This window comes from Globicephala melas, chromosome 15, assembly GCF_963455315.2.
Source record: "Globicephala melas chromosome 15, mGloMel1.2, whole genome shotgun sequence".
NCBI lineage: Eukaryota > Metazoa > Chordata > Mammalia > Artiodactyla > Delphinidae > Globicephala > Globicephala melas.
The window spans coordinates 19,459,018-19,480,097 of record NC_083328.1 but is presented as its reverse complement, the minus strand read 5'-3'; the positions used below and the strand labels follow the sequence as shown (position 1 = coordinate 19,480,097).

The 21,080-nt window shown below is 38.2% G+C and overlaps 1 protein-coding gene across 8 annotated transcripts in view; it reads left to right on the top strand.

The window, feature by feature from the left end:
* TNRC6A (trinucleotide repeat containing adaptor 6A) overlaps positions 1 to 21,080 on the top strand; it is a 203,106-nt gene that overhangs the window by 26,339 nt on the left and 155,687 nt on the right. For all 8 annotated transcript variants that reach the window (XM_060285738.1, XM_060285739.1, XM_060285744.1 and 5 more), the window contains one exon: positions 8,075 to 8,200. In XM_060285738.1, coding sequence (XP_060141721.1) covers positions 8,121 to 8,200 — 80 coding nt within the window. In that variant the 5' untranslated portion in view covers positions 8,075 to 8,120. The remainder of the gene's footprint in view (positions 1 to 8,074; positions 8,201 to 21,080) is intronic.

Sequence of the window (21,080 nt, the reverse complement as noted above, 5' to 3'; positions counted from 1 at the left end):
GGTGCCAAAAAGGTTGGGGACCGCTGACCTACGGCTGATGACGCACTCCTAGTTTCCCTGCTTATCACCACCACGTGGGTATCTAATAGGCACTCCAAACTTCACATGTCCAAACTAGAATTCTCGGTTTCCCTTTAACAAACCTGTCCCCCCACCCCAGTATGTTTCCATCATCCCCCCAGACGTTTAGTCCAAAATGCTACATGTTTTTCCTGATTTCTCACTGCCTCACATCCCACACCCAGTCAAGGCATAGGTAAGTTCTTTGGTTCTGTCTTCATAACCTGTCTTCAGACTAGTCACTTCTCTCCAATTACACTGCTACCGTCCTCTTCCAAGCCAATATCATCTTCCACCTGGACTCTTTAAGGGGCCTCGCAACTGGCTGGCCTGCTCCCACTGATACCCCTCCTTACTACAGACTACGAATTCTTTTTTCTTTTTGGCCGCGCCTCAAAGCTTGCGGGATCTTAGTTTCCCGACCAGGGATCCAACCTGGGCCCCTGGCAGTGAAGGCGCCGAGTCCTAACTGGTGGACCGCCGGCAATTCCCAACAGACTACTAATTCTTACAGCAGCCCCCATGGGCTTTTAAAAACCATAAATCAGACCACATGACACCCTTGTTCAAGACGTCCCAAAGACTTCCCTTCACATTAAAAATAAAATCCAGACTCTTCCACGTGGTCTACAAGGCCCTACGTGACCTGGCATCTGCTTTGCTTTCAACCTCCTCTCCCCATTGCTCACTCTGTTGCAGCCGTAGTGCTGCCTTGCACAGTCTGGAGCACACCAAGCTCGTCTCTGCCTCTGAAACTTTATACTCTCTCTTTGCTGTGCATGGATGCTTTGCTTCTGCATGGTTTGCTCCTTCATACATTTTAGATCTCAGTTCAAATACCTCCCCAGAGAAGTCTTCGATCCAGAGTACACTCTCTTTCATGTCTATCACCTTAACCAGGTTTATTTTCTTCATAGTATCAATGACTTTTTAAAAATTGAAGTGTAGTTGATTTACAATATTATACTAGTTTCAGGTATATGGCATAGCGATTCAGTATTTTTGTAGATTATACTCCATTAAAAGCTATTACAAGATAATGGCTATAATTCCTTGTTATCCAAAATAACCTTGTTGTTTATCTATTTTATATGTAGTAGTTAGTATCTGTTAATCCCATAACCCTAATTTGTCCCTCCCCCACTTCCCTCTTCCCTTTGGTAACCACTAACTCATTTTCTATATTTGTGAGTCTGTTTCTGTTTTGCCTATACATTCATTTGTATTATTTTATAGATTTCACATATATGTGGCATCATACAGCATTTGTCTTTCTCTGACTTATTTCACTAAGCATAATATTCTCTAGGTCCATCCATGTTGCTGCAAATGGCAGAATTGCATTCTTTTTTATGGCTGAGCAATATTCCTGTGTGTGTGTGTGTGTGTGTGTGTGTGTGTGTGTGTGACATCTTCTTTATTCATTCATCCGTTTTGGGCACTTGGATTGCTTCCCTGTCTCGGCTGTTCTTATAAATAGTGCTGCTACGACATTGGAGCGCATGTATCTTTTTGAATTAGTGTTTTTGTTTTTTCTGGATCTATACCCTGGAGTGAAATTGCTGGATCACACGGTAGCTCCAAGTTTTGTTGTTAGAGGCCCCCCCATACTGTTTTCTTTAGTGGCTGTGTCAATTTACGTTGCCACCAGCAGTGCACCAGGGCTCCCTTTTCTCTGTACCCTCTCCAACATGTATTATTTGTAGACTTTTTTTGTGACAGCCATTCTGACCGGTGTGAGGTGATATCTCATTGTAGTTTTGACTGGCATTTCTCTAATGATTAGTGATGCTGAGCGTCTTTCCATGTGCTTGTTAGCCATCTGTATGTCTTCCTTGGAAAAATATCTATTCAGGCCTTCTGCCCATTTCTTGATTGGTTGTTTGGTTTTTTTAATGTTGAGTTGTATGAGCTGTTTATATATTTTGGATATCAACCACTTGTCGGTTGATATCATCATTTTTTTTTTCATTTTGTTGATGGTTTTCTTTGCTGTGCAAAAGATTTTAAGTTTAATTAGGTGCCATTTTTTAAATGTTTGCTTTTATTTCTTTTGCCCTAGGAGACAGATCCAAAAGAATATTGCTATGATTTACGTCAAAGAGTGTTTTGCCTATGTTCTCTTGTAAGAGTTTTATGGTTTCAGGTCTTACATTTAGGTCTCTACACCATTTTGCATTTATTTTTGTGTGAAGGAATTTTATAATCTCATTGTTTTACACGTGGCTGTCCAGTTTTCCCAGCACCACTTGTTGAAGAGATGGTTTTTCCTCCATTGTGTATTCTTGCCTCCTTTGTCATAGATTAATTGACCATAGATGCATCAGTCACTTTTGAAATAATACTAGTTTGTTTGTTCTCTGTGTCCATCTCTGAGTAGAACTTAAGCTCACTTAAGGCAGGGACGAGATGCCCAGTACTTAGAATAGTGTGAAAATTCAAGCAATAACATTTCAAAATAAATGTACATTAGATAATAAAATTTTTCTAAGTATTTCACGCACCTTAAATAATATGCAAAACCCACAAATTATCACAAGGGCCGTGAAGACTTTCTGCTGAACCAAGAGGTTCAAGTTGGACCTAAATAGGTTCATCGTCCCGGTTCTTGGTTTTAGACTTTCCCACGTTTGTCAAGTCACTTCTCTAGGAGAGCAGATTATCATCTCAGGGAAACTGAGGTTACAAGTATGGGAACTTCAGACAGTGATTACAAGCAGTAACGGGAGAAGTGGGATATGCTTTCCAGGTTGGGGCAATATCAGCTCCATTTTAACAACCTTGATCCTCTCTCATAGTTAAGCTGTGTGTGATCTGTTTATGATAGATATCTAGCCTGTCTCTTTCACCTAGAATTAAATGTTAAATTCATAACATAAGCATCATTTATTCTTCACATTTAGCCAATTATTTATTTATTTATTATAAATTTATTTATTTTATTTATTTATTTTTGGCTGTATTGGGTCTTCATTGCTGCACACAGGCTTTCTCTAGTTGCGGCGAGCTGGGGCTACTCTTAACTGCGGTGTGCGGGCTTCTCATTGCAGTGGCTTCTCTTGTTGCAGAGCACAGGCTCTAGGCACACGGGCTTCAGTAGTTTGTAGCACACGGGCTCAGTAGTTGTGGCGCACAGGCTTAGTTTCTCTGCAGCATGTGGGATCTTCCCGGACCAGGGCTTGAACCCGTGTCCCCTGCGTTGGCAGGCAGATTCTTAAGCACTGCACCTCCAGGGAAGCCCCTAGTCAATTTTTTTAAAAAAATCTTATGCTTCTTACAACTTTTTTTTTTTAATTTGTAAAGCTAGGATTCTGTATCTTTCACCTAGACTGTTTTACTTTTTATTCATGGGATTCTGTGCCTTCTTTTTTCTGGCCGTGCCACACAGCGTGCAGGATCTTAGTTCCCCAACCAGGGATTGAACCTGGGCCACCACAGTGAAAGTGCCAAGTCTTAACCACTGGACTGCCAGGGAATTCCCTGTGCCTTCTTTATATTGTACTTTCTCAGCTGTCTCATAACTCATCATTCCATGGACATTCCATTTGCTGATTTTGGGGGAAAACTATTGCTCTTTGAGTGTTTATTTTGTAAATTTCCAGAACTCTCTTCTTATTGCTGATAGTTTTTGGATGATTCTGCTAGGTTTCATGCAAGGAAAGATCATTTTTGTCTCCTTGCCAAGAGCTATACCTTGTTTTGTCTCCATGCTGCTTTGTTTGGTTTTGCTTGAGCTTCCAGAAAAACATCAAATGACAGTGGTAGCTCATATCCCGGTTTAGCTTCTGACTTTAAAGAGACAACTCCAGTGTTTCATTGTTCAGTATGATGTTGACTGTTGATCTGAGATTCTTTGATCATCCGTTCCTTAATTCATTACATATTTATTGGTCCCCAGCCAAGTGCATTGGATTTGGCAATATGTAGGGCACTGAGAGCCTTGGGGAATGCAGTTTCCCTGGCGTGGTGCCAGCAGAAGCCAGATTGCAGTGGTTTGCAGAGAGGCATATGATGGAAACCTCTTCCTTAACACGTGCCAAGGGTTTTCATCAAGAATGGATGCTGAACTCTTTTTGATTTTATTTATTATTCATTTATTTTTATTGAAGTGTGGTTGATTTACAATGTTGTATTAATTTTTGCTGTACAGCAAAGTGATTCCTTTATACATACATATACTTTCTTCTTTTACGCTAAATTCTTTTTTAATGCTCTTTCAGCATTTATTAGTTCAATTTTTTTTTCTTGTTTGACTTATAGGGATGATTGAACATGTTAATATATTTTACATTCATTCATTCAAGAAATATTTGAGTGCTTACTCTAAGCCAGGCATTCTTCTATTATAAAAATTTGTGATTTTTATAAAACGTTGTCGGCCTTTGTGATATCTTTAATATCAGTTTGTAAACATTCAATGGTTTTTACAATACTAGGATAACTTCTACTTAACCGTGGTGTGTTATTCTTTAAATTTTATTACTAAAGCAATAGACCTTATTATTAATAATTCAAAAGATGAAAAGCATATAAAGACAGAAAGTTCACATCCAATTTTCCGATATCCCAAGGGATATTCCCTACTAATAGATATTTCTGGACCTTTTTCTTTTTCAGTTTTAATAAACTTTTAAAAATCATTTGCAAGGATTTTATGTAGGATTTTCGCATCGGTATTCGTGGTCATGGTACAGATGTCACAGCAGGAGAGCCACACCTGGCTCCACATCAGGTTGGCGTCTCCTGCTAAATGACACTTTGTTGCAGTCCTGACCCATCTGTTCTTTCTGGGCAACATGGCATTCCACCCCCAACCCCCGACTCTGGGTGTGCTGGGAGCCATGTGGAAGTAGCTGAGGTTCATTTGTTCACAGGGTATTTGTGGTATTTATCCGACTCCACGGAACTTACATTCTAGGCAGGCAGCAAAAGATAAAATAAATAAAATGTACAGTATGTTAGACGGTGATAAGAAGTATGGAGAGAAAGCAGGGAAGGGGGACGGGAAATGTTATTGGGAGAGAGGGAACCATAATTATGTGGGGAGGTTGAGGGTCTTGCTGAAAGAGAATTCAGACAGCAATGAGAATGAATGTCTACAGCTACTTACCACAATATCCATGAATCCCCAAAATACCATGTTGAGCGAGACAAGTGAGGCAATGAGAGTGCATTCTGTACGATTGTGCTTATGCAGAGCACAAAAACAGGAACCATGATCTATAATGTCCAAGTCAAGCCAGCAGTTATCATGGAGGTGAAGGAGTGTCTAGAAGGAGACCCAGTGGGAATTCTGGTAATGTTCTGTTTCTTAATCCAGGTGCTCTTAACACTTGTGTGTTCAGTCTCTGAAAATTCATTAGACTGAGCATTTGAAACTGTGTGTATTTTCAATATAAATGTTACATGTTAATAGTTGCATTATTATTTTTTTTAATTCAAAATCAGCTATCTGGTTGGTAGATGGCACAACCACCAGAGGGACCCTCCCTGAAATCTGCTGCCTTGTCTTTTTTCCCCAATACCTGGCACATTAAAGGGATTCATTACATGCGTGTGTTTGAATGAATAAGTGAGTCAGTAAACAAATGCATCTCTGTAATCTCTAACTGGTTTTGTACCTGGCTTCCCTTAAACTAATCACCCTGGAGAAAACTGAAGCAATAGCTATTTTTATTGTCATTTTTGCATTTTTATTATTATTTTTATTTATTTTTTAGGTTTTATTTATTTATTTATTGGAGTATAGTTGATTTACAGTGTCGTGTTAGTTTCAGGTGTACAGCAAAGTGATTCAGTTATACATACATATATATGTATTTTTTTCAGATTCTTTTCCCTTATAGGTTATTACAAAATATTAAGTATAGTTCCCTGTGCTATACAGTAGGTCCTTGTTGGTTATCTATTTTATATCTAGTAGTGTGTATATGGTAATCCCAAACTCCTAATTTATCCCTCCTCGCACCTTTCCCCTTGGTAACCCTAAGTTTTTGTTTTATGTCTGTGGGTCTATTTCTGTTTTGTAAATAAGGTCATTTGTATCATATTTTAGATTCCACACATAAGTGATATCATATGGTGTTTGTCTTTGTCTGACTTACTTCACTTAGTGTGATAATCTCTGGGTCCATGTTGCTGCAAATGGCATTATTTCATTGTTTTTTATGGCTGAGTAATATTCCCTTGTATATATGTACCACATCTTCTTTATTCATTCATCTGTCGATGGACATTTACGTTGTTTCCATGTCTTGGCTATTGTAAATAGTGCTGCTATGAACACTGGGGTGCATATATCTTTTCGAATTGTGGTTTTCTCTGGTTACATGCCCCGGAGCAGACATTATTTTTAAAAAATCATTTCTGTCTCCCCTCTGCTTATATAAGAATAGTAAATTCATTCAGCAGACATTCAAACACTTTTATGATTTAGAGTCAGGAGATCAAGTAAAATGAGGACAAAAATTTGTCCATTGGATTTGGCAACATGTCGGTTCTTGAAGGTGTTGGTGGAAGCAGTTTCACTCATGTGGCTGCAACAGATACCAGACTGCAGAGGTCTGAGGGGAAATGGGATGTGAGGAACTGGAAACAGTGAACGCTGACACATATTTCAAGTCCTTTAACTCTAAAAGTTAGGAGAGAATTATTTGGGGTTGATAGTTTTTTTTTTTTTTAGTGTTTGTGTGAGTGTTTATCATGAAAAATGAGAAAAACTAGAGCATGTTTACATGCTAAAGTGGGAATTCAGCAGACAAGAGTAGTTTCATTCATCTACTTCTTCATTCAATCCGTCAGTCATTCATGTGGTCCACAACTACTTACTAAGTACCTGTTGTATCAGTTCTTGATAGTGGTAAAGAGCAGTGAATAAACTAGACACAGCCTCTGCCCTCCTGCAGCTTACACTCTATTAGGGAAGAGACGTTGAAGACGTCGGTGACAGAAAGAATGATGCTGGCATGGGCGGGGGCAGGGGTGGTTACTGAATCAAAGTACAAGGGGAAGAATTAGCATGGGCAAGAGGGATCTTTTCTTACAATGAGACAGCAGTGATATCCCTTTCTTACAAGGGGATAAAACTGAAAGATGGATACAAATGTTGCTAAGAAAAATTATTAAAACAGCAGCGTGGAGCCCTCCTCTTAGGCAGGAGTGTGGAAACGTACACTAGATCAGGTGAAACCAGGTAGGGGATGGTAGACTTAAGCCAAGCTGTTCCCAGAACTTGGATGCTAGATGAGACCTTAGAGATACCTAATTCAGCAGCTACCCACCTCGGTTCATAAGTCAAGCAGTTGTCAAGGGTGAAGACTGCGTAAAATTCTGCAGAGTCACATCTGACGTGAGGATCGGTAAACCAGCAGAGAAGGTGAAAACTGCATGAAGTTTCCGGTGAAAAATCTCGAAGGAAGAAGCCATACTGGAGATGAGAAACTTTCTTGGCAAGTTTTCTTCCAGAAAAGCATAGGTAGAGATTTTTGTTTCTTTAGCTGAACATGAGGTGATGTCATTGGTTTGCCTGTGGGGGCTTTGTATTAAGAAATGATTGTTTAACTCTCAGCTTAATGAACCTCACAGGATGAGAGGTTTGTAGAGACCGAGACCAACCCAGAAGCCACCAGGTCCCTGTTTCCCATCTCACACTATTCCTCACTATTAAGGTGATGAGTTTTTCTTCCTTATGCTTTCTCTCTCCCTCCCTCTCTCTCTTTTTATTCTGAAAGTGGGTAATTAAATCCTCAATAAGTGTAACTCTATTACAGTCAAAATATCAAGCTTGCAGATTACTTATTTTTTAAAAATACTAATAAAAACAAATTTCCACTGTCATTCTCTTGCATTCTAATAGGCTTTCTTGAGTGGGGAAGAAAGGGATGTAATTAGCACCAAAAAGTTGCATATGTGTGTGTGTCTCATAAGTAAATCTATATCACTGGCTATATTCGGGAGGGAGAAAAAAATTAAAAGCAGAGAATCACTAATATAATGCAACCCCTTCATTTCTCAGGTGTGAACACTGAGGCCCAGAGAGGTGATGTGATTTGCCCAAAGTCATGCAACTAGTGGCAGAGCCAGGCCTAGAAGCCAGGTGTCCTGGCTCCCAAGACATTCCGCTGCCCGAGGAATGGAACAGGTAGTATCACTCACACTGGGGTCCATGGGTCAGTCCGTTCAGCCCAGAGCTGCCTGGGGTTCCAACTAAGGAAACCAGAGGAAGTGTCAGCTCAAAATTCTGACCACTGAATGACTCAGGGCTGAAATCAAAACTGGGTAAGAGAAAAAAAAGGGAGGTTTGAAACATAACCCTGATGAGTCCAAGACAGAGGCCAATGGACCATGCTCCCACGGCAGCGGTTATCTTCTCAAGGTAGATCTAGCTTGCCGTATCATGTCCATCTTCAAATAGCAAGGTGGTGAGTCACCTTCTGGCCATTCTGACACCTATGCTCTCTCCAATGCAGTCAGTGTTAGGAAAGTCAGTGGCCACTTAAAGAGGACAACTGGGGAGTTGGGGAAAAAGGGAGTCAGGAAGACCAGTTAGGAGGCTTTTGTAAACATCCAGGAGGGAAATAATAAGGAAAGTCTGGCTGGTGGGTTTGCTGGATCAGTGTGACATCACCTGAGTAGTGGCTGGTAAAGCTGGCCTGCAGTGATAGTGGAAAGGTGGACAAAAAATGAAATCCACATCAAAATGGGGAGGAAAAGAGTTCCTGCTTTCATGTATTAAGGACTGTTCTTAAGACCAGTACTGATAAAACAAAAACTACCTAAAATGCTATAAGTAAGATTTATCCTGTGTGTTATATGTTAATATGGGTACTGGTCACTGCTAACGCGTATTAATCCCTCTGAGGAGTCTGAGTCATAGTTTCTTTTTCCTTTATTCAATGGTTATTTACTGAGCACCTACTATGTGCCAGGTTCTATTCTGTGTACTTGGAACACATCAAGTGAGCTAAACAAACAAATACCCTTGCCCTCATGGAGCTCAATCAGGGAAAAGTAGCTAAAGAAGCTAGTCTCTTGGGAAAAACAATGGAGAAGAAAGCTAGGAGGGAAATTGCTAATTGAAATGGTATTAATCAAAGTAAAAGCCAGAAAGAATAGGTTGAGTTTCACTGGGTTCCTCAGAGAAAGCTTTTTTTCTAGGCAGAGAGAACTGAGATAGCAGAATCGTCCCAAAGGCTCTGCCCAGATTAGTGGCTGTGATCTTGAGGCTCCGAACAGGACTGGACACCCAGGGATAAACTGCAACACAGGAGGCACTTGGGGAAGGACTCTGAACCCAGGCCGGGTGAGGAGGTTCAGATCTGCAGACAGAACAGAGTGCCCAAAGGAATGGTCAGTTTACATGGGTAGTTGGACTTTAAGAGACCACGCAATTTTGTCACAGGTGGTTTCAACACAGGGGTGTGGGGAGCAAGCCATGGGAAGTCTAGGAGCACCTGAGATCCAGGTAAGTCAGGTAGGTGAGCATCAATCAGTGGGCAGAAAGCAGGACTGTGGTCACTGAGCTGAGATTCAAAGAACATTTCCAGCCTCTGGGAGGAATAAACCACATTCCAAGCAAGGCATTGAGACAGGGACTCAGTCCCAGGAGTGAAGAAGGGAGATGCCATCAGAACCAGAGCATAAGGTAGGGACTTGCTCACAGGAGCCCAGTTATAAGCTGGACCCTTCATCAAACCTGAGATGATAGCCAGAGGGACTGAGCTCCTGAACCTTTAAATCTCGTTGTGGATTAAGACTCCTTCCCATTGATGGGAAGCACAGGACCTGGTCTTTAGAGAAAGTAGGATGAGGGGACAGGAAATGGGCACCACCTCCCTCCTCCCCCCGCCCCATGAAGAAGGAAGGAGGGAGGAGATCATGTCTGTGGCTCCTGTTGTCAGCAGGAATCCCCACTATTGCTTCCTTGGTTGCCATAGCATTGGATGGTTCCAGAGGGTCCTTTTTCCTGAATTAATCCAGGTCTTCACTCCAAAACTCAGAGGATGGTTTTCTTAGAAGGACTGCTGATGAGGGCAGGCATGGAGTCCTTATCTGCATCTTACTTAATCTTTATGTGGTTCTTTCAGCTACCACTTAGTCTCAGCGCACGCTGCACTCCACACTCCATCCCGTTTCCATCTCCCTGGCTTCCACATTTCTCACTTATTCCCTATTTGGAGGCTTAGCTCAACCTTCACATGGCTTGACGCCAACTTTGCCTGATTTGACATCTTCCTCTGGCTACACTTCTGTAGTGGACATTCTGTTTGACTCTTCAACCCACCCCCCGTTAGTAACAGCAATACAATTTGGTCCACACACTACCACCAATACCACGTCAAGGTTGACTTCCAAACAGTCCTTCTGTCTCTGTACCACTTAGCCCAGAATCAAAGTCCCGGGAGTGAGCATCTGACTGCCCAAGTTCATGGATCCTGGATCCTGCTCCTTGGGCTTCCACAGTGTGGGAGCTGAGAGAGGCGGCAGGTGCCGTAAACTGCCCTCCTGCCAGACCTAATCACAATGGGTAATTCTCCCAGAGGGAGATCTGGTGCTAATCAGAAGGGACGGATTCTAATCTGTGCTGTCCAATAGAATAATAATGCAAGCCACATATGTAACTTTTTTTTTCGCTTTTTTTTTAAATTAATTTTTATTGGAGTATGGTTGCTTTACACTGTTGTGTTAGCCTCCACTGCACAACGAAATGAATCAGCCCTACACATACAGACATCTCTTCCTTTTTGGACTTCCCTCCCATTTAGGTTACCACAGTGCCTTAGGTAGAGTTCCCTGTGCTATACAGTACGTTCCCATCAGTTGTCTATTTTATATGTAGTTATCAATAATGTATATGTGTCGATCCCAGTCTCCCAATTCCTCCTACCCCGCCCCTTTCCCCCTTGGTATCCATACATTTGTTCTCTATGTCTATGTCTCTATTTCTGCTTTGCAACTAAGATCATCTATACGATTTTTCTAGATTCCACATATATGTGTTAGTATACGATATTTGCTTTTCTCTTTCTGACTTACTTCACTCTGTATGACACTCTCTAAGTCCATCCACGTCTCTACAAATGACCCAATTTCATTCCTTTTTATGGCTGAGTAATATTCCATTGTATATGTGTACCACATCTTTATCCATTCCTCTGTTGATGGACATTTAGGTTGCTTCCATGTCCTGGCTATGGTAAATAGTGCTGCAATGAACATTGTGGTACATGACTCTTTTTGAACTATGGCTTTCTCAGGGTATATGCCCAGTAGTGGGATTGCTGGGTCATATGGTAGTTCTGTTTTTAGTTTTTTGAGGAACCTCTATACTGTTCTCCATAGTGGCTGTATCAATTTACATTCCCACCAACAGTGCAAGAGGGTCCCCTTTTCTCCACACCCCCTCCAGCATTTGTTGTTTGTAGATTTTTTGATAATGACCATTCTGACCGGTGTGAGGTCATACCTCATTGCAGTTTTGATTTGCATTTCTCTAATAATTCGCGATGTTGAGCATCTTTTCACGTGTTTGTTGGCCATCTGTATGTCTTCTTTGGAAAAATGTCTATTTAGGTCTTCTGCCCATTTTGGGGTTGGGTTGTTTATTTTTTTGATATTGAGCTATATGAGCTGCTTGTATATTTTGGAGATTAATCCTTTGTCAGTTGCTTTGTTTGCAAATATTTTCTCCCATTCTGAGCGTTGTCTTTTTGTCTTGTTTATGGTTTCCTTTGCTGTGCAAAAGCTTTTAAGTTTAATTAGGTCCACATAAAATCTTCTAGTGCTACATTAAAAAAGGCAGAGGGCTCTCCTGGTGGCGCAGTGGTTGAGAGTCCGCCTGCCGGTGCAGGGGACACGGGTTCGTGCCCCAGTCCGGGAAGATCCCACACGCCGCGGAGCGGCTGGGCCCGTGAGCCATGGCCGCTGAGCCTGCGCGTCCGGAGCCTGGGCTCCGCAACGAGAGAGGCCACGACAGTGAGAGTCCCACGCAAAAGAAAAAAAAAAAGCAGAAACAGGTGAAATTAATTTTTATATTTTATTTGACCAATATTTCCCAAATATTATTGTGTCAACATGTAATCAATATAAAAAATTATTCGTGAGATATGTTCCATTTAAAAAATTTTATTGAAGTATAGTTGATTTAGTGTTTGCTGGTATACAGCAAAGTGTTCAGTTATACGTATATATATTCTTTTTCATATTCTTTTCCATTATGGTTTATTATAGGATATTGACTATAGTTCCCAGTGCTACACAATAGGACCTTTATCCTACTATTTATCCAGATATGTTCCTTTTTGTTGTTCTTTTAAGTCTTTGGAATTCAGGGTGTATTTAACTCTCATGGCACAGCTCATCCAGATGCTACATTTTCATTGGAAATATTTGATCTGTGTCTATATTTACAGCTGAAAAAGTAGAATCACACTCCCAAGTTGTTCCAGACCTGCTTAAAAGTTTTCCAACTACTGAATCAAGTACCAAAAATCACTTGTCTTTAATATTCACCTCCACATTGACAAAACAAATTCATCTTTATTAGAAGAATTGTTTGAAGCAAAAGCATATCAATTTCAAAGCTATGTTTGTCCAAGTTATGTTAATACATTGTTTCTTGCATCAACTCAATGTATTCACATGGAATGTAAAGGAGTGTTGCACAAATTGAAAAGTAACTTTAAGTTTATCAATACCCACAAAAATTTTTCTTCAAATTTCTTCCAGTTTTTTGGTAGGTTTTGCAGATAATTTACATAATGCTGATTATTACCACTTAAAGCATTATGTACATTGATTCATATTAAAATGTGTAAAAATTATTGATTTGCATTATAAAAAAATTTTAGTTTCAGTGTAAATCCTTGTACTTTTCTAGCTTGGTCACAAGTAAGCTTTTTCTCTTTCCTTAGAGCTTCAAATGTATCTCATTCATACACACTATGATATCAATAAGAAAACATAAATCATGCTGCCATTTTTTAAATCTTTGATTGTTAAATATTTGGGAAGAATTTCTTCTCTTTCAAGTAAATCTTGAATTGGAATTGACAGTACAGTAAATCTTTGTAAAACTCTTCCATGACTCAACCCATGAACATAGATTAAGAAACAAGATCATCATATTCATTGCTTTCTGTTCCTTTCCATAAACTGGTGATGATTCACAGCATTTGAATGCATACACTGAGTAATTTTAACAACTGTATCCATAACACTTTCCATAGAGTTTACTTCTGAAAGTGAACACAAATATTTTCAATATATATCATACGGTGGGATGAAGCAATAAGGGAAACATCAGTCTCTTGTTTTGAAATTCCAATAAATCCACATTTTTGACTGAACATAGCTGGAGCACCATCTGGCATGATAGAAACTATTTTTTTCATATCTAACTGAAATTCATCTTTATCAGATGTGAAAGATTCAAAAATTCTAATCTACAGTTTTTTTTAGAGCCATGGGTTTACAATGTTTCTGTATAAATTTGGAAGACCTTTATATACCCAAAGTATTCATTTGGCAGTGTCTCATGGCATGATTCAGCTAAAATTTGCTATTTTTCAAAATTTGAATTAATTTGTCTTTGATAAATTCTTTTATTCTATGGGCATTTGTTTGGTGGCTTAGTTGAAGCTTGTTCACTTGTTATGAAATATCTTTTTAGTCTCTTCTTCATAATTTTCTAACCAAATTTTCATAACTGAAAAAATAATTTCTTTTACCATCTTTCCATTGAAAATTGTGTGTGCACACGTGTGTGCAAGAATCATTTTATAACTGGCCAAATTTGCAGTCTCTGATTCTGTTAACGCCTATTTAAAATTTTTTTGTTCAACATTTTATTCTGATTTCAGGCAACTAATTTCAATGGTGTGTGTGTGTGTGTGTGTGTGTGTGTGTGTGTGTGTGTGTGTGTGTGTTGAAACATACCGAACATAAAATTTACCATTTTTAAGTGTAAAGTTCTGTGGTACTGAGTGCATTCACATTGAGCAACCATCACCACCATTCATCTCCAGAACTTTTAAAACCTTCCACAACTGAAACTCTGTACCCATTAGACTAACTCTCCATTTCCCTCTCCCTGCAGCCCTGAGCAAGCGCCATTCTACTTCCTGTCTCTATGAATGTGACTACTCTAGGTATCTCATATAAGGGCAATCATGCAATATTTGTCCTTTTGTGACTGACTTATTTCACTTAGTATATGTAATGTCTTTAAGGTTCATCCATGTAGTAGCAGGTGTTAGAATTTCCTTCATTTTTAAGGCTGAATAATATTCCGCTTAAGTACATACCACACTTTGTATATCCATTCATCCATTGGCGGACAAATGAGTTACTTCCAGCTTTTGGCTATTGTGAATAATACTGCTACGAACATGAGTGTACCAATATCTGTCCCTGCTTCTGCTTCTTCTGGATATATACCAAGAAGTGGAATTGTTAGATCATACGGTATTTCTTATGTTAGTTTTTTGAGGAATTACCATGCCATTTTCCATGGCAACGCACAGGGTTCCAGTTTGTCCACATTCTCACCAAAGCTTGTTATTTTCTGGGTTTGTTTTTTTGATTGTTTGTTTGTCTTTTCAGTAATAGCCATCCTAATAGATGTGAAAAGATCTCGTTTTGGTTTTGATTTGCATTTTCTTAATGACTACTGATATTGGGCATTTTTTCATGTGCTTCACCAATTCTTTTTTGAATGTAGAGAGAAAACTTCTTATCAAATTCAACTGTATATTTGCTGGAAATGCCTCAATATTTTCCAGTTTATTATTTTTTTAAATGTTTGTTTCACAATAACACAGCATGTTCATTTTGCTCTGCCACAGCAAATTACAATTGACATTCATCGTGAAGTTTGTGGCATTATCTTCTTCCAGTCCCTTTTTTTTTTACTATTTTGGTCACTAGCTTCTACAGCTCCATTTGATTCTTCATCATTTGTACACCTTCATTTTATACCTTTCAAATTGATTCCTACGTAAAAAAGTAATTGAATTATAATTAAAATAATACATATTTTGATTTAATTACTAATTGCAATTTAAAAGGTATCATGCAACTCATACTGTCTGCATAAAATATTCCAGTAAACACATTACAATGATTTACATCAGTGCACAGAAAAAAATCATTCAAACTGAATCAGTCCATATACACCAATTAAATAGGTGATGTGTTTATATATCATCCTAGGAACGTGCACAAGTGACCTACCTATAACTATGCCCTACATTATAACAATAATATTTTATGCAATGCAATTATTTGTTTGTCCTACCAAAATTCAATATAACAAAAAAAAACTGTTATTCTGATTCAGTTTCAAAATTTTAAAAATTAAGTAAAGCTAAAAATTTAGTTCTATTTCAAGTGCTCAGTGGCTATATGTGGCGAGTGGCTACTGTATCGGATAGCACAGCTCTAGAAATACAAAACGACAACAGTAAATTGAGCAATTTCACTGCTTAGTTTCTTCCCTAAAGCTCTGTATATGGACACAGGAAGGCATATAGAAGGAAGTTCCTTGCAACATTGTAAACATTGTTTACAGTGGCCCCCAAACAGAACAATCTCATATCCATCCATTGGGTTATGGCCAAAAAATTGTGGTGTATCCATTGTAAGGAATTTTATGTAGCAATTTAAAATAGATCTATGGTTAGATCTCTAAAACATATCACTATGTGGGGAAGGAGAAAAAGCAAGCTGTACACTGTGATGTCATTAAAAAAATACCACATTTTAAAATTAATTAGATAGATAGATGGATAGATGAGAGAGAGAGAGAGAGAGAGAGAGAGATAAAAATAGATTCACACCGGAGTGGTTACTTCTGTGCCTCTGTGGAGGGAGAGAGGAAACTTAGACTAACTTGGATTTAATAAGAAGAATGCATTCGTGTCTTACTCATGTGACTAAAACTAATTTGGAAAGAAAGATCTTAAGAAAAGGGAAGTCTTGAGAGAAGTGGAAAGATGAGCAAAGACACCAATTAAATAGAATTAACTACAATAGAGATTATATGGTGTCTAAATAAGTATAATCACATGATTATAATATTTAATGAATATGTCAAAAGTAATTCTTCAAAAAGAAGATATACATGTAGCACAGGCAACTCTACTTCACTTTGCTGTACAGTAGAAACTACCACAACATTGTAAAACAACTATACCCCAATAAAAAAAAAAGAAGATATACAAATTATATAGTGGCCCTTCTGTAAACTGAAAATGGGAAATGCCAAATAGTGATCAAAACTAATTTATGAGGCTCGCCTCTACCAGCGTTTTGGAGAACATCCAGGTTACCCATCACCAGCTGCTATTGCATTAAAAGCCTCCAGTCTAAGGTCCCAACTGGCATCCAACCCCCTGACCTCAACATTTTCCAACACATCAATTGTTTTTGTAGTTCCTACTTTCATATCTACTGTTCTTTTTCTTCTGCTTCATTTGTTTCTTAAATATAGATGTTGATTCAGTGGCAGTTAGGATCCAAACAAGTGGTGATGAGATCAAACGAGATAACCTTTCTCAGGAAAGAGAGGGGAAAATATCTAAGTGTTTGGGATCCTCAATTTGCCCTTCTGTACCTAGAGAAACCCAATTTCAAATTAATAAATGCCCCAGTGCTAGTTTTTTGCCTTCCCACAGATCGAGTTTACCCCAGGGCCTACAGGACATGGATTGATTAATTTCATCCTGATCCCAAATTCCCCTCAGCCTACCTGACATTGATTGAGTAAACAGATTAGTCAAGACAATTAAATCAGCAGAGCGGCTCGGGAATCTTCTTGAACTTTGTGTAAAAGTGTCCTGAAATTGGAGCTTCTTGGGAGCATTCGCTTCAAACCATTTCCTAAATTGAAATTGCATTCCACTTCCCTAAGATCACAGCCTTTCACTAAGACAGGATTATGGAAACTCTGAACTACCCAAGCAGAGGATGTGTGTCTGGGAATAAAATAAATGAACAAATCTATAAAAAGTAGAACAATAACACCAACAAAGGCAGAATGATTCATACTGCAAATGACAAGAGGAAAAAATAAACAAGGGAGCATTAACTTCAGAAAGTATAAAGTATGATGACAATGATAAGACCTAACAGAACAGTAATGAAAAGACTTAACCAATCCCATTAAAAAACCAAGCCCTTTTAGATGAGCTTTTAAATATCTAGCTAAGAGTTTGATAGTGTCTGGTCTTACATTTAGGTCTTTAATCCATTTTGAGTTTATTTTTGTGTATGGTGTTAGGGAGTGTTCTAATTTCATACTTTTACATGTACCCGTCCAGTTTTCCCAGCACCACTTATTGAAGAGGCTGTCTTTTCTCCACTGTATATTCTTGCCTCCTTTATCAAAGGTAAGGTGACCATATGTGCATGGGTTTATCTCTGGGCTCTGTATCTTGTTCCATTGACCTATATTTCTGTTTTCGTGCCAGTACCATACTGTCTTGTTTACTGTAGCTTTGTAGTATAGTCTGAAGTCAGGGAGCCTGATTCCTCCAGCTCCATTTTTTGTTCTCAAGATTGCTGGATATGGGGAGGGGGAAGGGTAAGCTGTGACAAAGTGAGAGAGTGGCATGGACATATATACACTACCAAACGTAAAATAGATAGCTAGGGGGAAGCAGCCGCATAGCACAGGGAGATCAGCTAGGTGGTTTGTGACCACCTAGAGGGGTGGGATAGGGAGGGTGGGAGGGAGGGAGACGCAAGAGGGAAGAGATATGGGAACATATGTATATGTATAACTGATTCACTTTGTTATAAAGCAGAAACTAACATACCATTGTAAAGCAATTATACTCCAATAAAGTTGTTAAAAAAAATCTAGCTATATCATGTTTCCAAGAGACAAACCTATGGAAAGTGAATCAAAAGTGTTAAGCAAAAAAAAAGGGGGAGGAGGGTGATCTAAAATACATCAGAAATATAAAAGTAAATGAGACAGAATGGTAATATTAATTTTAGAGGAAAGAGGACAAAAAAGCATTTTGGACAGAGTATTATTTTATGGCAGAAGGTACAGTCCTCCTAAAGGATAATAATATTTGTGAACATCTATGAGATAAAAACCAAAGCACTGCAGAAAAAAAAATGATAGGAACTGTCAAAGAAAGTGAGATTCTATTTTGTGGTTTTAAATAGTTTCCACTATAATCGCCATTTATTTCTATAATATGACTTCGGTAAGGAGAAAAGTCTTAACAAGAGCTTTTCCTTAACTCCAAGAGAATATACAGAGTTTATATGCTGGCTGGCTTCATTATAATTGCATCAGTAAGAAAAATTAACCTCCCGTGATAAATGTAGCTTAGAACATTGAGGAAACAAGCAAAATTCTCTACAACAAACACTCTAGCAAATGCCATTTCCTGTATAAATATTTAATTTTTTAAGATTTTAAATGAACGGTCCTAGGAGCATTAAAATAATTTCTGACTTTAAGAAAGTTCCTTGCCTTTTATAGTTATCAGACTTAGACAAAAACTTAATTTTATGATGACAGAAATTCATAAAAGTACGTATTTAACTTAATTTTATCACTAGATTGTAAATATGTTTTTAACATGTTTTTAAAAAATCTATTTAAGTAAAAGCCAGTGTTTTGCATTCTCAAAAGAACTGGAGTCAACAGGTTTTTTTTTTTTTTTTTTTTTTTTTTGCGGTACTTGGGCCTCTCACTGTTGTGGCCTCTCCCGTTGCAGAGCACAGGCTCCGGACGCGCAGGCTCAGCGGCCATGGCTCATGGGCCCAGCCGCTCCGCGGCATGTGGGATCTTCCTGGACCGGGGCATGAACCCGTGTCCCCTGCATCGGCAGGCGGACTCTCAACCACTGTGCCACCAGGGAAGCCCAACAGTTTTTTTATCTTAGAGCTTTTTGTTAAGTGCCTTTGAATTTATTACCTCAAATTTAAAGCAGGGCTGAGGCAAAGAATGTGGGGATTAAAAATAATTATTTCTATGGAATTATAAGAAATATTAACAAAATAAAATTAAGCAAGAGATTAACAGGCTCTTCTCATTCTGAAAGAACAAAATACAAGAAAATCAGGATTTAAGTAAAAAATGATAACACGTTAGGCCAAATGAAAACATAAGTAAATTCCAAAGGCAGAAATTGTACAAGTCAAATTACATATTTGATAAAAACAAACTATAAATGAATAATGTCAGATTACTGAAAAAATCAAAATACTTAGAATTTTTTTAAAATCCCCTAAAAAATTACTTTGGGGAAAAGAGGAAATTAAAACTTTAGTTTCTGTTTGTGTACAAAATAACACAAAAAGAACACTACGTTTCAAAACTTACGAGAGAGAGGCAACCCAGTAATCAGAGGCAAAATCATAATTTTAAATGCTTTTTATTAAGAAAGCATAAAAAGAAATGAAATAAGTTTCTGATAAAAAGATGTTATGGGAAAGAACTAAATGAACTAAAATAGGTGGTAGATAGAATCAGTCATGACAAAGTCAGCCACTACTATATTAAACAATAGCGAAAAACAAATGTTAAATAAATCCATATACCAGATCTTTGATAAGATCAATAAAATAAAACTCTAGAGAGATTTACAAAGAAAAATAGAGAGCATATTTCAAAAATTGGAAATAAAAAAGGTTTAGCCAGATATACAGTAGAGATTTTGAAAGACGTAAGAGAATATTTTGTCATCTATGCTAATAACATTAAAATTTTTATATTATGGCGATTTTTTTAAAAAACAAAATGTATGGGGAACAATGATTATTAATAGATTTTTTTGGGAGTTCCCTGGTTGCCTAGTGGTTAGATTTCTGGGCTTTCACTGTCATGGCCTGGTTCAATCCCTGGTCTGGGAACTGAGATCCCGCAAGCCGTGCAGCCAAAAAAAAAAGATTTCTTAACACTTAGCATTACCTACATTCCTGAAATATGTTAGGTTTTCTTTAGTAATATCTTATTTAAGATGTAATATTTATAAATGAGCTTGGTATATGGTTTTTGTGACATGATTTTCATGTTTTGATGTGGCTTTCACAGAAAATATGAACGTCTTTTACTTCTGTGTGCTCTGATACAACTTACATACAAGCAAAATTGTCTATTTCTTGGCTATTTAGAAGAATTCCTCTAAGAAACTCTCTGAGTCTGGTGGGTTTTTGGTAGGGAGCTGGTTGATAACATTCTCAGTTTTGTTCCTGCTTACTGTTTTAAGATTTCTAGCGTTGTATTTATTTTGGTACAGTTATTTATATTTTCCTGGAAAGTCATCTATTTCAGATTTTCAAATGTAATTGCACAAAGTTTTGCTAGGTACTAAATCTTTTCATTTCCTCTGTATTATGTTGTTTCCTTCTCCTTACTTTTAATGTCTTTTCAGTGCTTTTTCTGTTTTGTTTTTGTTTTTTCTAATTAGTTCACTCTGTAGTTTATGTATTTCACTTTAACCCACTCCATCCCAAAGAATCAGTTCTTGGATTAACCAACTGTACTTTTTAAATTTGTTTCATTTTCTAGTTGATTCATTTCTTTATGATTTTCTTTCTTCTAATTTCCTAGAATAGTTTGTTGTTCTTTTTCCTCTTCTTTGAATACTAAATTCATTTGGTTTTTTTGCCTTCTTTACTAATATATTTGTTTAAGGCTCTGTATTTTCCTCTTAACCCATATTTGCCATATGACACAGGTTTTGATATGTATTGACTTTATTTCATTATTTGAGATATTTTTTAAAATAAATTTATTTATTTATTTTTGGCTGCGTTGGGTCTTTGTTGCTGTGTGCAGGCTTTCTCTAGTTGTGGTGAGCAGGGGCTACTCTTCCTTGTGGTGCACAGGCTTCTCATTGCGGTAGTTTCTCTTGTTGAGGAGCACGGGCTCTAGGCACACAAGCTTCAGTAGTTGTGGCTCACAGGCTCTAGAGCACAGGCTCAGTAGTTGTGGCTCACAGGCTTAGTTGCTCCAGGGCATGGGGGATCTTCCCAGACCAGGGCTTGAACCTGTG